General features: G+C 34.5%; 1 protein-coding gene across 1 annotated transcript; it reads left to right on the top strand.

Moving 5' to 3' along the window:
* Nucleotides 1–12038: 12038 nt before the first annotated feature.
* LOC133183596 (ganglioside GM2 activator-like) lies at nt 12039–15066 on the top strand. Its single transcript, XM_061318532.1, has 4 exons — nt 12039–12129; nt 14119–14326; nt 14548–14749; nt 14890–15066. The coding sequence occupies exons 1-4, from the start codon at nt 12045–12047 to the stop codon at nt 15037–15039; spliced, it is 645 nt and encodes a 214-aa protein (XP_061174516.1). The 5' UTR covers nt 12039–12044; the 3' UTR covers nt 15040–15066.
* Nucleotides 15067–15218: the final 152 nt, after the last annotated feature.

The raw sequence follows: 15218 nt of genomic DNA, 5'->3' as shown, positions 1-15218 counted from the left end.
ATAATAATAATAAAAAGAAACAATACAATCACTATAAGTCTTCCGTTGTGAACGGAAGACTTAATAATAAAAAGAAACAATACAATCACTATAAGTCTTCCGTTGTGAACGGAAGACTTAATAATAAAAAGAAACAATACAAACACTATAAGTCTTCCGTTGTGAACGGAAGACTTAATTAATAAAAGAACAAAATTCTCATTTCTCTACTACGAGGATTTTAACATCGGGCTCGGAGTTGGTTTTATTCCCAAGACAAGACTGGGTTAGAGTCGACTAAGGGTATCACACCGGTAATTGACCAATTAAAATGAACTTAGTCAATTGTAGTTCCATACATATAAAACTGATTTTCCTTTCTTTTGAGAATTTTTTTTTTTATTTCCTTCCAGGCCATTTTGACAACTCTGCTTCCTGTGCCTAGTAAATTTTATGTACTTTGTAAATAAATCGAGGTTTTTGACAGGAACTATTTCTTTCAAGGCATAGGAGGCTACTTCCTTTGGTGTTTTTGAGATGTTTATAAAGACATTGAAAACACGTGGATTTGAGGGTAGCCCCGTTTGCAGATGGACAAAATAAGAAAATGCCGTGTACGTACCCTGGTTTTTGGGTGTCAGCTAATGTGACAGGTATTGTTTAACACCTCCTTATTAATATTTGTTCATGAATTCAAATACCTGATTTTTTTTTACGGGGAAGAAACGTGTATTGCTTTTTAATATACCGAAAATCGCTATTTCTGTAGATTGTTTAATTCTAAAAAAAAATTCAAATAAATTTCAAAAGTAAAATAAAAGAAGAATGCTTGGTATTAAAATATTATTTCGTATCAGTAGAAATGAATGCTATTAACGACATCTGAAGAAATAGGCTATAAAAGGTTTATATCATATCTTTTTTCATCTGCACTTAAATTTCAAACACGACAGAATTTGTCATTTTTGCCGTAAACATTCATAATTTCTATGTACTTTAGAGACTCACCGTAAAACTTTCAGGAAACTTTCTATGAGGTCTTTTCTGCACTTCCCTGAAATTTTATGTGATCCGAGGTGTCGTTTAAGTTTTAGAGAAAATTTTCTAGGTTGCTATTAATTTTTTTATTATAAGAAGGGGGGGGGGGGTGGTACTTAGTGTGTCTAAGCATTTGTTAAAGTGAGAGTTGTAAATACTTCCACAAACTTAAGCTTGATTGTGACCTTTGGGTGAAGGGGTCAAAGGTCAAGGTCATTAAAAAATCAAGTATATTAGTCGATTTAGGCATTACACGTGCGTGCACGTGTATGGATGTACATGATAACCATGTCATCTTGTCTTCACTATAAATACTTCTTTTTATTCTGAGTATTAAAGCTTGTCATCAAAAAATGTAAAAGTTATAGTTATATCAAATAAAAGTACCATTTTAGCACTGCATGCGCGCACAGGTGCATGTATTGCAAGATGACTGTGTCACCTTGTCTACACTATTTATACATATTTTTATCTTCAAAATTAAAAGCATTACATCAAAAAATATAAAAGTTCGACTAAATAAATTTTATTGGTCATTTAAGGAATTGCACGCGCGCGCACGTGCATGCATGTGCATGGAGAGTGTATATGTCTCTGACGTCATCGATACTATTTCCGCTTTTATCTCGAAAGTTCTATTCTCACTTACAAGTCAGAGTTATCTTTCTTTGCCCACTGTATACACACTAGGTAAATAGGGAAAATGACGGTACCGAAAATCTCCAAAATGTGGAATCTGATTTCAAAACAAATTATATATTTAGTATTTGTAGAATAACCTATGTTATACATAATAATATCTTGAAAAAATATTAAAAAACAAAAAAGTTGAAAATTGACCAAACACAAGTTCATTTCCGGTTCGGACAGGAAGTACCGGAAACACACGAAAACAACTTCGAAACAAAGAGAACGTCATGATCTAATACTCCTGTAAATTTCACATCTTAACCTCAAACCGTTTCCGAGAAAAATTCCGGACAAAAGTCCATTTAAAAATTGGAAATTCGGCCGTAACTTCGGACCGGAAGTGAATTTTTCAAAAAACGGAATTTTATATAAACTTCATATATCAGCCTACTATCATGTGAAAAATTGTGAAAATCTATCCAACCATCTCTGAGTAATCGCGCTCACAAAATTTGGGAGGAATAATAATAATAATAATAATAATAATAATAAAAAGAAACAATACAAACACTATAAGTCTTCCGTTGTGAACGGAAGACTTAATAATAATAAAAAGAAACAATACAATCACTATAAGTCTTCCGTTGTGAACGGAAGACTTAATAAAAAGAAACAATACAAACACTATAAGTCTTCCGTTGTGAACGGAAGACTTAATAAAAAGAAACAATACAATCACTATAGGTCTTCCATTGTGAACGGAAGACCTAATAAGAAACAGAGTAAAAACAATATGTTCCCAAACTTCGTTTGGGGAACATAGCTAGATGCGTTTCTTGTTGCTAGGGCAACAAGTGGTCTTCCGACCGAACTTTTCTCCAGAACGCTATGCTATCTCACTTCATTTAATACTTTATTAAAGGTATTTTTCGTTTGCGTTCATGTAACATTTTCTTTCAACATAGATCATAATTATGAAAGGATTTCTGTATAATCTCTCTTAACAATGCTTTAAAAAATAAGCAAAAACTATCATACATGTCTTCACGGAGAAAAAATATTATTTACAACTGAAAAAAGAGAGAAACAATCCCCCGCCCCAGCAGGATTCGAACCCGCAACATACGAGAAAGTTTGGATCGGTCATATCTTTGCAATAAATGCATCAATCAAAATGATGAAAACATACATAGAATTCTTAGAAGACTCTCTATTAACCCTGTAAATTTCAAAGAAAAATATTGAAAAACAAAAAAGTTGCAAATTTAACATTTTTCAATTCACTTCCGTTCGCGACCGGAAGTACGAACGACGAAAAATAAAGGTCGATCGATATATCTCCATTTGATGCTCTATTACATCAGTGAGTTTCAATTTCTGATCTTTAGCCGTTCTCGAGAAAATTAACGGACAAAATTCCATTTAAAAAATACAATTTTCCCCAAAAATCGCGAACGGATGTGAATTTCAAAAAAGTGAGGGACACCCCTGGAGATATATTCATGATGCATCTTCCCTGAAAAAATCTTTAGAATTGAATCACGCTTAGCTGAGATATCGCCTGTACTATGAAAAGTGGAATAATAATAATAATAGAAAACAGAAGGAAAACAATAAGGTCTTCCGAAGGAAGTCGGAAGACCTTAATAATAATAATAATAAGAAACAGAGTAAAAACAATATGTTCCCAAACTTCGTTTGGAGAACATAATAAGATTGATACGTCACCATTGTGTTTTATAACGCGAACTAACCCTCTGTGGCCACATGTTGTCGGCACCAAATGAGAGTAAAACAAAAGCCGCCGTTCTGATAAAAAACGGATTTTGATGAAATTTTATTTTATAGATATGATAAACAATAAAAAAAAATATTTAAATAATCTTATTAAAAAAACTTTTCAGTCGGCACGATTTAAGTGGGTCGGTCGCGTTAGGGGAAACAAAGGTATTTTTTATTTTGGCCTCATGATCAAAAGTTCAAGTTTAAACGTGTAAAGTTAACTGTAGATGTTACTCGTAAGTGAAAGGTTGTCATAAATGGATCACATAGACCCTGCCATGTTTTGTTCATGTTCTATATGTTATTTTTCAAGGTAAAATTAAAAACATGATTACCTAACAGACAATTGGATTAAAAAGAATAGGACACACAAAACGGATCAAATTTTTAAAGTGCAAAGGTAAAATACAAGTCAACTTGAAAAAATTAACACTTTTTATCAACGTTAGAATCTGACAATTGTAAGAGATCATCCTCAACAGAATTAAATGTAAAAGACAAGGAGAAAAATGCGACAGAGCAGACTATGATTCGAACCGGCCCACCTGAATCACAAGTTAAATGCTCTAACCAACTGAGCTATTGCCACCTGTGATCGAGTCTGCCTGCATTCCTCATTCCTTAAAGCCCCCCTCCCCCTTCGCAGTTTTCAATTCTCCAATATAATGAAAGATAGTGAGTCAATATCATGTGTTTCTTTTAAGATAATTGTATCATAAAGCTAAAAATTTATGAGAAATATGAATAAGGCGAAGTTCTAAGATCTCCGCTGCATGGTAAAAGCAAGAAAAGACTGCAAAATGTAAGTGCTGGAAAAAGAAAAGTATCTATGGTGTAGTTGTTACCAGTGTCTTTTATTTTTAGCGTGAAACTTGTAAACTACGAAAGCTTATTAGGATCAATCTATGGAGAAAAATTTTAAAAGGCGTTATAACGCCTTTCAAAAAGGCGTAATAACGCCTTTTTGAACGGCTTTATTACGCCTTTCTAAAAGGGGTTATTACGCCTTTTCAAAAGGCGTTATTACGCCTTTCCAAAAGGCGTTATTACGCCTCTCCAAAAGGCGTTATTACGCCTAAACAACATTGAATTGGAGCAATCAAAATAATTTTGTGAAGTATGAAGAGACCCACGAATTCATGTCCACCATGAAATGCAAAATGTTACATACTGAGCTACTCAACAATTCTTCATCCATAAAATCAAATCCCCAAGGAATTTTTTCTCAAACCACGAAATTTTGACCCCACGAAAATATGTGATTTTACAGTATTCAAACTTATATCAGTATTTTTTTTTTTTTGGGGGGGGGGAGGGGGACAAACTCACCCAGGTGACCTCGACTGACTTTTGAATCAACCAAAGATACCTTTATCTCGAAATCACAATTCATCTGTTTTCCTGCCATATTTGCCTCAACCACCCCTCCTTGAAAAATGTCGTCAGGACACCACCATTTACCTTCAAAACATGAGTTGGCTACTGGGTAAGATGTATGAGGAGTTCTGGGAACAGGATTTCTGTAAAAAAAAAAAAAAAAACCAAACAAACATCATTTTTCAACCCCCTTGTGACCCATGGCGTGAAAATGAAAATTCCAAAACCTTTATTGCACATCTATAGGAAACGAACCATCATATTCCAAAAGATGAATTGGTTACTGCTTGAATTGTAGAGGGGTTTGAGGAAGAAGAAAGTGTGACAGACAGAAGGATGGACCAGGATTTTCTTTAGAAGGTATTGGTACAAAGTTCCAACCATTAAAGCAAACATATTTTTGCTGCATATGACACAATGCACTGAGCACCAGGATTTTGGGCATTTTTTCAAACCCTTTTGGCCTCAAGTGCAAAATGAAAATTTTGAAACCTTATTGCACTTCTACAGGACACCAGCAATCATCTACCAAATGACGATTTGGCTACTGAGTAAAATGTAAGAGGAGTTCTTGGAAGCAGGTTTTTGAAGAAAAATGTAATTTTCGACCCACGTTTGGCCTCCAGGGTGACCCCTAGTTGCCCCCCCCCCCCAAGGGGAAAACGAAAATTCCAAAACCTTATTGCAACCTACAGGACACAATCAACATCTTCAAATAGATGATAAGGCTACTGCATAAAATATGAGGAGTTCTGAGAACGAAGGTTTTTTGTATAAGAAACGTCATTTTTTTTTACCCCTAGGGTGAAAATGAAAATTCCGAAACCTTATTGCACATCTACAGGACACCACCAATCATCTTTAAATAGCTGATTAGGCTACTGCATTTAATATAAGAGGATCTGGAGGTCTGGGAACCAGCGTGTTTTTTTTGTTTTTTTTTTTTTTTTGCATTAAAAAAAACACATCATTTTTCGACCCGCATTTGACCCGATGGGTGAAAATGAAAATTCTGAAACATTATTGCACATCTATAGGACACCACCAATCATCTTCCAAAAGATGATTAGGCTACTGCGCAAAATGTAATAGAAGTTCTGGGAACCAGCATGCTTTTTTTTTAAAACGTAATTTTTTACCCCCATTTTACTCCCAGAGTGAAAATGAAAATTCCAAAACCTTATTGCACATCTACGGGACACCACCAATCATCTTCCGAAAGATGATTAGGCTTCTGCATAAAATATAAGAAAAGTTCTGGGAATCGGGTTATTTATGAATTAAAAATGTCATTTTTCGACCCCCATTTGACCCCTAAGGTGAAAATGAAAATTCCAAAACCTTAATGCACATCTACAGGACACCACCAATCATCTTTCAAAAGATGATTTTGCAACATAGTAAAGTGTAATTTGAATTCTGGGTACCAGGTTTTTGTAGAAAAACATCATTTTTGACCCCCGTTTGGCTCCCATTTTCAAGTGTTCAAAATTGAAAATTCCAAAGCCTTTTTGCACATGTACAGGACACACATATCATATTCCTAAAGATTGATTGGTTACTGCTTAAAATTAAAGTGAGGTTTGAGGAAGAAGAAAGTGTGACCGATGGACAGACGGACGGACCAGGGTAACAACGATGTACCCAAACCTTTCTTAGAAGGTGCGGGTATAAAAATTTCAAAGTGCCTTTGTGCAGTGTACATATAGATTTTCAAATATTACCCTTGGAACATAGAAGGGGCTACGAAAAGGAGTAAAAGAAATACTTTGGAGTATACATGTATACGCAAAATCTTTTAAAAACTTCTACAAAAATAGTGCCATGATTTTAAATATGCAAGCATCCATATGCAATGTAGTATTATTTTCAAAATATAGCCTAAGGGATAGGAAGTAGTTCTGGGGAACAAAAATAAATATCGGAAAGAATATGAAGGTCAGATTTCGTAAAATTGACATACAGAAGTTTCGAAACCATCCCCAAGCAATGGTCAAAGCGTCCCCTCATTTTGGCCCATTTTCTTTTGAAGTTTGACACCCATCTCCCTATGATGATTGGTCGTCAACCTCCTTCTGTCACCTTGAGAATGTTGACGAAGATATACACCTGCCTGCATTCATTTACCATTAAATAACAATTTACTATAATAAATTGATTACAAACTTTTATTTCATAATAAAAGATACAAATTGAATCATAAGTCCTTGCTCAAATAAATTTTCACAATTTATCATTGGTTGCACTTCGACGAAAAAAAAAGGGAATTTCAATGAACTTGAATTTGCCTGAATCCATTTACCATTAAATAACAATTTACTGTATAATAAATTGATTGCAAACTTTTAATTCATAATACAAGAGTATAAATTGAATCATAAGTACTTGCTCAAATACATTCTCAGTATTTATCATTGGATGCACTTTGACGAAAAATAAGTGAAATTCATGATACTTGAATTTTATTAATTCCTACATTAAATTAAATTGGTGCCTGAACATAAGAAAATAAGAAAAACAATAAAATACATAGTGATATTTTGAAAAAAAAAATATAAGGCACATTGACAAATAATTAGAAACGGTTTCATATCGTCTTTCCCCCTTTAAATATGTCATGGGCCACTTTGACCAAAATCAGGGGGCGTTTTGACCAATACTTGAGGAAGGTTTCGTAAAGAATTTTTTATATGAAATTCTCCATTGAGTGCTTTGACCAAGAACAAGGGGGAGCTTTGACCAATACTTGGGAACGGTATTGTAACATCAATTTCCCGTAAAATTCTATAAGGGGGCGCTTTGACCAAAATCATGGGGCTCTCTGACCAAAATTATAGGGCGTTTTGACCGGTACGGTTTTGTTTGGGGCGTTTTGACTGGCTCCCGTGTGGTGGAGGCAGGCCCGTAGGAAGCAATTTCAATTGGGGGAGGGGGACACAGCCATACATTTTCAGTTGGGGGGCACTATTAACTACCAAAAATTCCTTGACAAGCATATAGGCACAAGCATATAGTAGCTTTGTTTTCTATAGTAATCTATATATCGGAAAAAATTATTGGGGGCTGGGTCCTCCGTGCCCCCCGGTTCCTACGGCCATGGGAGGTATGTATTACATCATAACGGATCTCTAACCAGAGCTGTCGTTCCCGCTACGCTCCAACATACATATGTACACCTCTGTCAGCGCTTGTTATACAAGATTCTTGGGAAAATTATATACATGTAGGGGGAAATTATATTACCGTAAATATTGTTTTTGATCTTTTTATTTTTCAGTAGAAAGGGCTTATTTTTAATCTACCATCCCCTTAAAGAATTTTTATCCAAGTTTTTCATTTTTACTCCCTAAAATAGTTCCTTAAAAAACATACTGATAGGTAATCAGAGATTATAGAGCTCACCTCAACGAATGATGTCTTTAAGTAAGGCAAAGTCCCAAACTAATAATCTTAGTAGTGTGCATCCCTAGATGTAACATTTATGCACTTATGCAAGGGCTTGCAGTTACTTAGGAATGGACTTACCTAAAAACTTTAAACTAGTCAATCATCCAGAAAATGTAAGTCATATCCAGCATCTGAAGCTAGTTTGAGAGTATTCATTCCGTGATGCATCATCCATGCAAGTTTGATTCTCATAGCCCTTATAGTTTACTTTAACCTGGTCACTCATCTGGAAAATGTAAGTCAGATACAGCATCCGAAGCAGGCCTGCTAGTGTGCATCTTTAGGTGTATCATGCAAGTTTGGTCAGCATATGGCTTAAAGTTACTTGGAAATGAGACCTGCTCGAAAAACTTTAACCTGGTCACTCAACCGGAAAATGTAGTCAGATCCAGCATCCGAAGCAAGTCCAATAGTGTGCATCCTTAGCTGTATCATCCATGCAAGTTTGGCAATTTGGGCTTATAGTTACTTGGAAATGAGACCTGCTCCAAAAACTTTAACCTGGTCACTCAACCGGAAAATGTAGTCACATCCAGCATCCGAAGCAAGTCCAATAGTGTGCATCCTTAGATGTATCATCCATGCAAGTTTGGTCATTATATAGCTTAAAGTTACTTGGAAATGAGACCTGCTCCAAAAAACTTTTACCTGGTCACTCAACCGGAAAATGTAGGTCACATCCAGCATCCGAGGCAAGTCCAGTAGTGTGCATCCTTAGATGTATCATCCATGCAAGTTTGGTCAATATAGGCCTTATAGTTACTTAGAAATGAGACCGGCTCCAAGAACTTTAACCTGCACCAAAAACATTAACCTGGTCATTCTTCAGCTGAAACTGCAGCATCTGAAACCTTGACTGGTACAATGAAACATACTAGAAGCATCCTCCATGCATCTCTGATTAATATAAGGCATAGAAGTACTTGAAAAGAAATTTGCTTCAAAGCTTTAACCTGGGACGCCGATACCGACGCCGAGGGTATTACATATAAGCTCCCCAACTTCGTTGAGATGAGCTAAAAAGGGAAAATGAATCGTTTTAAAGGATGATAGTTTTAAAATAAATGATAAATATCTTTATTGATACTTGTAATTACATTAATTTATTACGATTTTAACTTTAGATTTTCAATGTTTAAAATTTGTACAAGAATCTTGTACAACGAGCGTTGACAGAGGTGTTGGAAGCGCAGCCCCCCCCCCCCCAATAATTTTACCGATATATAGATTACTATAGTAAACATAGATACTACATGCTTGTGCCCCGTCAATAAAAACGTCTGATGACCTTTTTTTTTAATTGCTTGTCAGGAAATTTTGGTAGTGCCCCCTCAACTGTCAACTGAAAAATGCCCCCCCCCCCCAACTGAAATTGCTTCCTACGGGCCTGTAGTTGATAAATATTTCAAAGTCGAAAGAGTTTCTAGTTACATGATATAGCATGGTTTCTTAATGAAAATTGAGATTTCTTCTGTCCACCATTATTTTTAATTTGATGAAGAAACATGTATTTCTTATCTACTTAAGACACCTCCTCAGGACACTTAACTTTAAGTCAATACTTAAGCACTAAAAATGTTTATGAATTACACTTAAGTATTTCTACCAAAAGTAATACTTAGGGAACTTAAGTAAAAAATACATAACTTAAGTGATTTTTTAAACTTAAGAATATACTAAGAAGTTTTATGAATCCCTAATTTTTGAGACATAGGTCACAAAGAATTTTACCTTAAATCAAGGTTTCGGCAAAACACTTGAGAAATAGGAGACAGACAGTTAAATTTGGCTGAACTGTTACAATAACTTTGACCTGTGGGATTTGAATCAAGATCTTCACTGATACATGACCAACTGCTGTGGTAAACTTTCATTCTCTTTTCTGCCTCTGCATACCAAGGATATGACAGAATAATATTTGTAGTTTTTAGTTTATCTGCAACCATAACATTGACGTTGAAGATAAACGACCATGATTCAAGTTTATATCACTATCTTTTTAGATACAATATCTTGTTATAATTAAAGAATTGAAAGTACAGATTGAAACTGATTTATCATTTGATAGGTGTATTTTCTATTTATGTATTTATTTAGTCATATGTATATTTTTTTTGTTGAAACTTGAAAGCTTTAAGGATATCGTTAGAGACAACATTTTTGTGTCAGTTTCCCGAGGTCCAAAGCCATGATATAGACTTTGTTGGACTGGCAGCCCGAGAATTTAATGCATGTTTGTTAAATTGGACCCATCGTAATCTGAGCCCTGAAATTGATATGCAATCCGAATTTCAAGAAATTAGATTTCATTTTGAAAAGACTCATGGGCCTTTATTTGACTACCATTGATCTTAAATCCAAATTTGAATCTACTGGCTTTCTGACATATTTTCGTCATAATGCAGATTTTTATTGCTAAATAGAAAATATGTCAGAAAGACACTACATCACAAAAAGTTATACCTATTCTGTTTGTGGGATTTTTTTTTTTATAAATGTTCTTATATATAAAACGCTATTGTAGTTATAGGCCTCCTCTTCAAGTGTGATAGGGCACGGCATCAGACGTCCATTAATATATCGATATTCAATGTGACACAACCATACACTCGTCAATGAACATTCGAAATGCTTTGTCTCTATCGCTTTGCAAACACAACATGCATCTATTAATATGCTACCTAACAAATGACATAATTGTCTTTTCTTACAGAATATCCGATTCAATCGTAAATCTGAAAAAAAAGGTTTGGTAATTAAAATTTTTAATTGCATGCTAGCTTCAAAACAAGAATGTTGAAAGTGTGGTAATAAACGCTATGAATATGTGTTTCAATACACTTTATAAAATACAAAAGAGCAGTTTGAGATGATTTCCTTATTTTAAGAGTATTAGATGATCACTATCCTTCCACTAATGCTGAATAAATTAACACTTTCAGAAGTAACACATAATGTGTTGACGAAAGAAAGGAAAATCAAATAGGGACGGTGCTGATGAGATAGATATGCAAACAATCTGATCATATTATTTACTGGGAAAATTCATTTGTTCTCAGCATTTATAAGTATTCAACATTCTTTGTGTTACTATCATTGCAAATTGACTGGTAAATAAGACTTGTCTTCGTGTGAACATATTTGTTTGTATAATTCCTAATTTTTACCATCTATATACAAGTAATTTCATTATCTACAGCTTTTGAAATTTTTAAAGATTTTTAGTTTAAATATCTACTTTATTCCAATTTTGATTTGAAATAAATCGATTCCGATACCTTGAACCAAAGTTGAGTACATGAAATGTTCTTCGTCATCTAGGCCACAAAATACGGAACTTTATCATTGATAACCTTGATTTTAAGGTGCAATATTACACTGGACTTTGTTCCATCCCAGTGTCTTAGGGGATTGTGGAAACGCAAAATTTTATAAATATTACAATGGGAACATTTCTTAATTAGATTTGATGATTTTCAAAGTAGCAACAACGCCCAACCATGCACTTATTCTTCTAAGGTCTATTGAACAGTAATTAAGAAGAATATGTAAACATATTTCTCGCTAAATCCTTTTGGTGCCTCTTTTATCACACAAATGAACATTGAACTTTCATCAGAGGAATGCTTCCTCACTATTTTTCTGCATGTTTCTTGCTTTTCAAAGTTCACATCTTATTGTGCAACTGAAATATGTGACACTCTTGAGTGGTATACCATAGGTATAAAAAGAACAAATTATGGAAATATGTCCCATTCCTGGCAGAAGATTCTCCCAAAATCCTCTCCAACATGTATGCTCGTCTGTTTGTTGTGGTCTTTCTTTCTGTATGGCAAGTTGATGCGGAGTACCACACTTTCCAGTGGCAAAGCTGCAGTAAGTACGGATATCTTTATTGTGGATGTTTTCTTTTTATAATTATCTTTATATTCTTTTGATTGGATCATATAAGTTTTTTAGAAGTAATGAGATGGTATAGGATATGTCGTATGTAATTTTGGTCTTCTTTTTAGAGGTGACATTAATGTAAATGACATTTGATTGCATGATTTTTAAAAAAAATTAAAAATTGTTATGTCTCTTTTAAATTAGCTTATGAAATAACACATTGACCCCTGGCAAATTCAGAGGTGGGATCAGGTGCCTAGGAGGATTAAGCATCCCCTTTTCGATCGACCACAACCGCATTGAGCCCTATGTATTAATCAGGCAGACGGAATAATTCGTAGTCAAATTTAGTATAAAAACATTGGCCTAACAATGGGAATAAAAACGTCAGTCAAAATACGACCCAGTGATAGGTTGTATTTGCTAAAAAGGTCATTATAACGCCCATAAAATTTACGAAATTCTGACTTTGAACAAGGTTGTTGAAATCCCTGTAACATCAATTTTTTGTCAGTAGCCTGCTTCGGTTTAAAAATTATTGTATTCATGCTCTTGTGTATCGAATAAGTTTGGAGACATAAACACCATAAGCAAGTTAGAGTGAAATATAAGTATTATATTACTACACAAATAAGGAAAGTTGACAATGTAAAATCTGAAGTCATCTTGTTTGTCATACGTTTTAGTTGTTAGTTGATCCTTGTCCTCTATAGTCAGTAAAACATCCAAATATGTAACGGATATGGCAGATTCTGTAGTGTCTTTTATTTAGAGTTCACTGGGATATATCGGGTCGACAAATGAATGGAATTAACTATAATTGTTAATTGATAAAACGTCGTCGATATATCTAAATATCGAGTTTAAGGCCACAGCAAGTATTTTCTTCTTCTCATGTAGAATCTTTTTAATAAATTCTGTTCGTAGGAATATAAAAACGGGTTGGTAAATAAAGGAGCACAATTAGTGCTCTTTGGTATTCCAACAAATTGTTGGAAGACCTGGTCCCCAAAGACTACATAGATGTTGTCAATGAGAAACTCCAGCATACTTGTAATATCAACCACAGAGTACTCATGTGTATAATCAGGTGATTTTTTAACAAAGTAATTTTATAGATGACCAAACACAAGATATGAAAATTTCCGAGTTCCATCTTTATCGAAGAAGTAGATGTCTGTGATATTAAAATGCCTAGTTCTTAATTCATCGTGAGGAATAGTTGTATAAAGTGTCAAAAAGTCATATGTTTTAATGTTACTGACCTTTGAAAAATTTTTTGTGATTTTAGTCTTCAAAACGTTCTTTGGAATTTTTAAGAATTTACATTTGATTCACACTACTTCCCGAATATTCTATAGCAAAGTACGTCCGAAGTTTCTCCTTTACAGCAGTTAATATTTTTGTGAGGAATAAAGATAGGGGCTTTGTAGAGCAGTGTCAGGACCCGGCAATGTATCTTTGTGAGGATTTTGAAGTTTAGGAATTCATTAACGGTAGGGTAGATCGAATTCCACTTTCGTTGACTGAATGTCAAAAGTTTTAAAGATTGAAAAGTGATTTTAAAGAACTTTATCCTTAGAAAGTGAACTATAAGTTGGATTTCCAAATGTAGAATTAAAACCAAGTTCTTCTAAAATACAGTTGTAATAATGAGCCTTACAATCAAAGACAGTATTGTTACAAGCCTTTTCTGCTGGAACTATAAGATTTTTTCATTAAGCAGTGAAGCTGCCATTATTGAAATTATGACTGATAAAGCCTGTCCTGCATGAAATACCAACATAAGTAAAACAGGTTTTTTTCTTTCACTTATGTAGGTATTCATGCGGTTTTTGTGGTTTTGTATGATCTTTGGAAGCCTTTTATTAACCGAGGGCTTACCGTACTTCTACTATTCCTCTCTAAGATTATTCCATTCCCATTAGCAAAACAAGCAGACAGTTTATGCACTTCATTTTTCTTCTACAAAAATAGCTACTGATACAGTTCACCAGGCACTAAAGGTTCACTCTGTGGCTGTGAATCCTACACCAGTCCTGACCCCCGGGCCACTCCACATTTCCTTCACAGCTTCTGTTCTCAAACAAATAGAAGCAGGAGCAGCAATCCAGTTCGATATTACCCGCCACACCGCTCTAGGAGCTGATGTACATATTCCTTGCGTAGGGGATCTGGGAAGCTGGTAGGTTTTAATTGGTATATTTTTAACACTTGTTATTTTTTTCTTTTTGTTAATATCTGTGTAATCTTAGAAAACTTTAAGGTAAAATAATACAACAAATCATCACATTTTAATTTGTGTGTATATTACACCTCATCCCCAAGTATCATTCTTGTATAACAATTACAAAGGCGAAAATCCAAGATATCTTGATTTTTTTTCTTTCTGTCAATCTTGTGTAGCATCCTTGATGGCTGTTCTGTCATTGACAATATGCTCAATGGAACCCGACAAGGACAGCGAGACCTGGGCCTGCAGATTAAGAAGATGTTCGAATCCGTGGGGGTATTCACTCACTGCCCTATCGCCGTTCAGAACATAACCATCTCTAATTATAAAATCGACATCGCCGAATTGGACCCTGCTCTTAATTTCATTGCTGATGTAAGACACAATTTTCTATGTTACTTTCTGCTTGAGAATCAAAAGCTTTTTGAGAAAAATTCAAACAGATCACACTAGTATTCCATATGCAAATATATTACTGAATAAAGTGTGTTTTTGCATTATTAATTTTTTCGTAGGGTGACTATACCATAAAAGCAACAGTTTTACATCCAAGCACAGGAATTCAACTTGGCTGCTTTCAATTCAATATCACATTGAAAAGAAAGTCAACAGGTGGTGGCTGGTTGCTGGGGAGAAAACGCCGAAGCTACAAGAATGCTCAATGATCTATGTGCCGTTTAATTGACCTCTGTGTACTACTTAATGTCTGTTGTACTTAAATGTGTGCGTGTGTGTGTGTGTGTGTTTCATGTTAAACGATAATAAAAATAATATCATCCTAAGTCAATTTATTTTGTTTTCACTTTATTATTTGTATAATCAATATTGTATTAAACCAGAGCAT

The sequence above is a fragment of the Saccostrea echinata genome, unplaced genomic scaffold (genome assembly GCF_033153115.1).
Source record: "Saccostrea echinata isolate AGI-Se365-2 ecotype Australia unplaced genomic scaffold, CSIRO_AGI_Sech_v1 ptg000009l, whole genome shotgun sequence".
Taxonomy (NCBI): Eukaryota; Metazoa; Mollusca; class Bivalvia; order Ostreida; family Ostreidae; genus Saccostrea; species Saccostrea echinata.
Note: the sequence above shows the minus strand (reverse complement) of the source record. Positions and strands in the feature narration are given on the sequence as shown.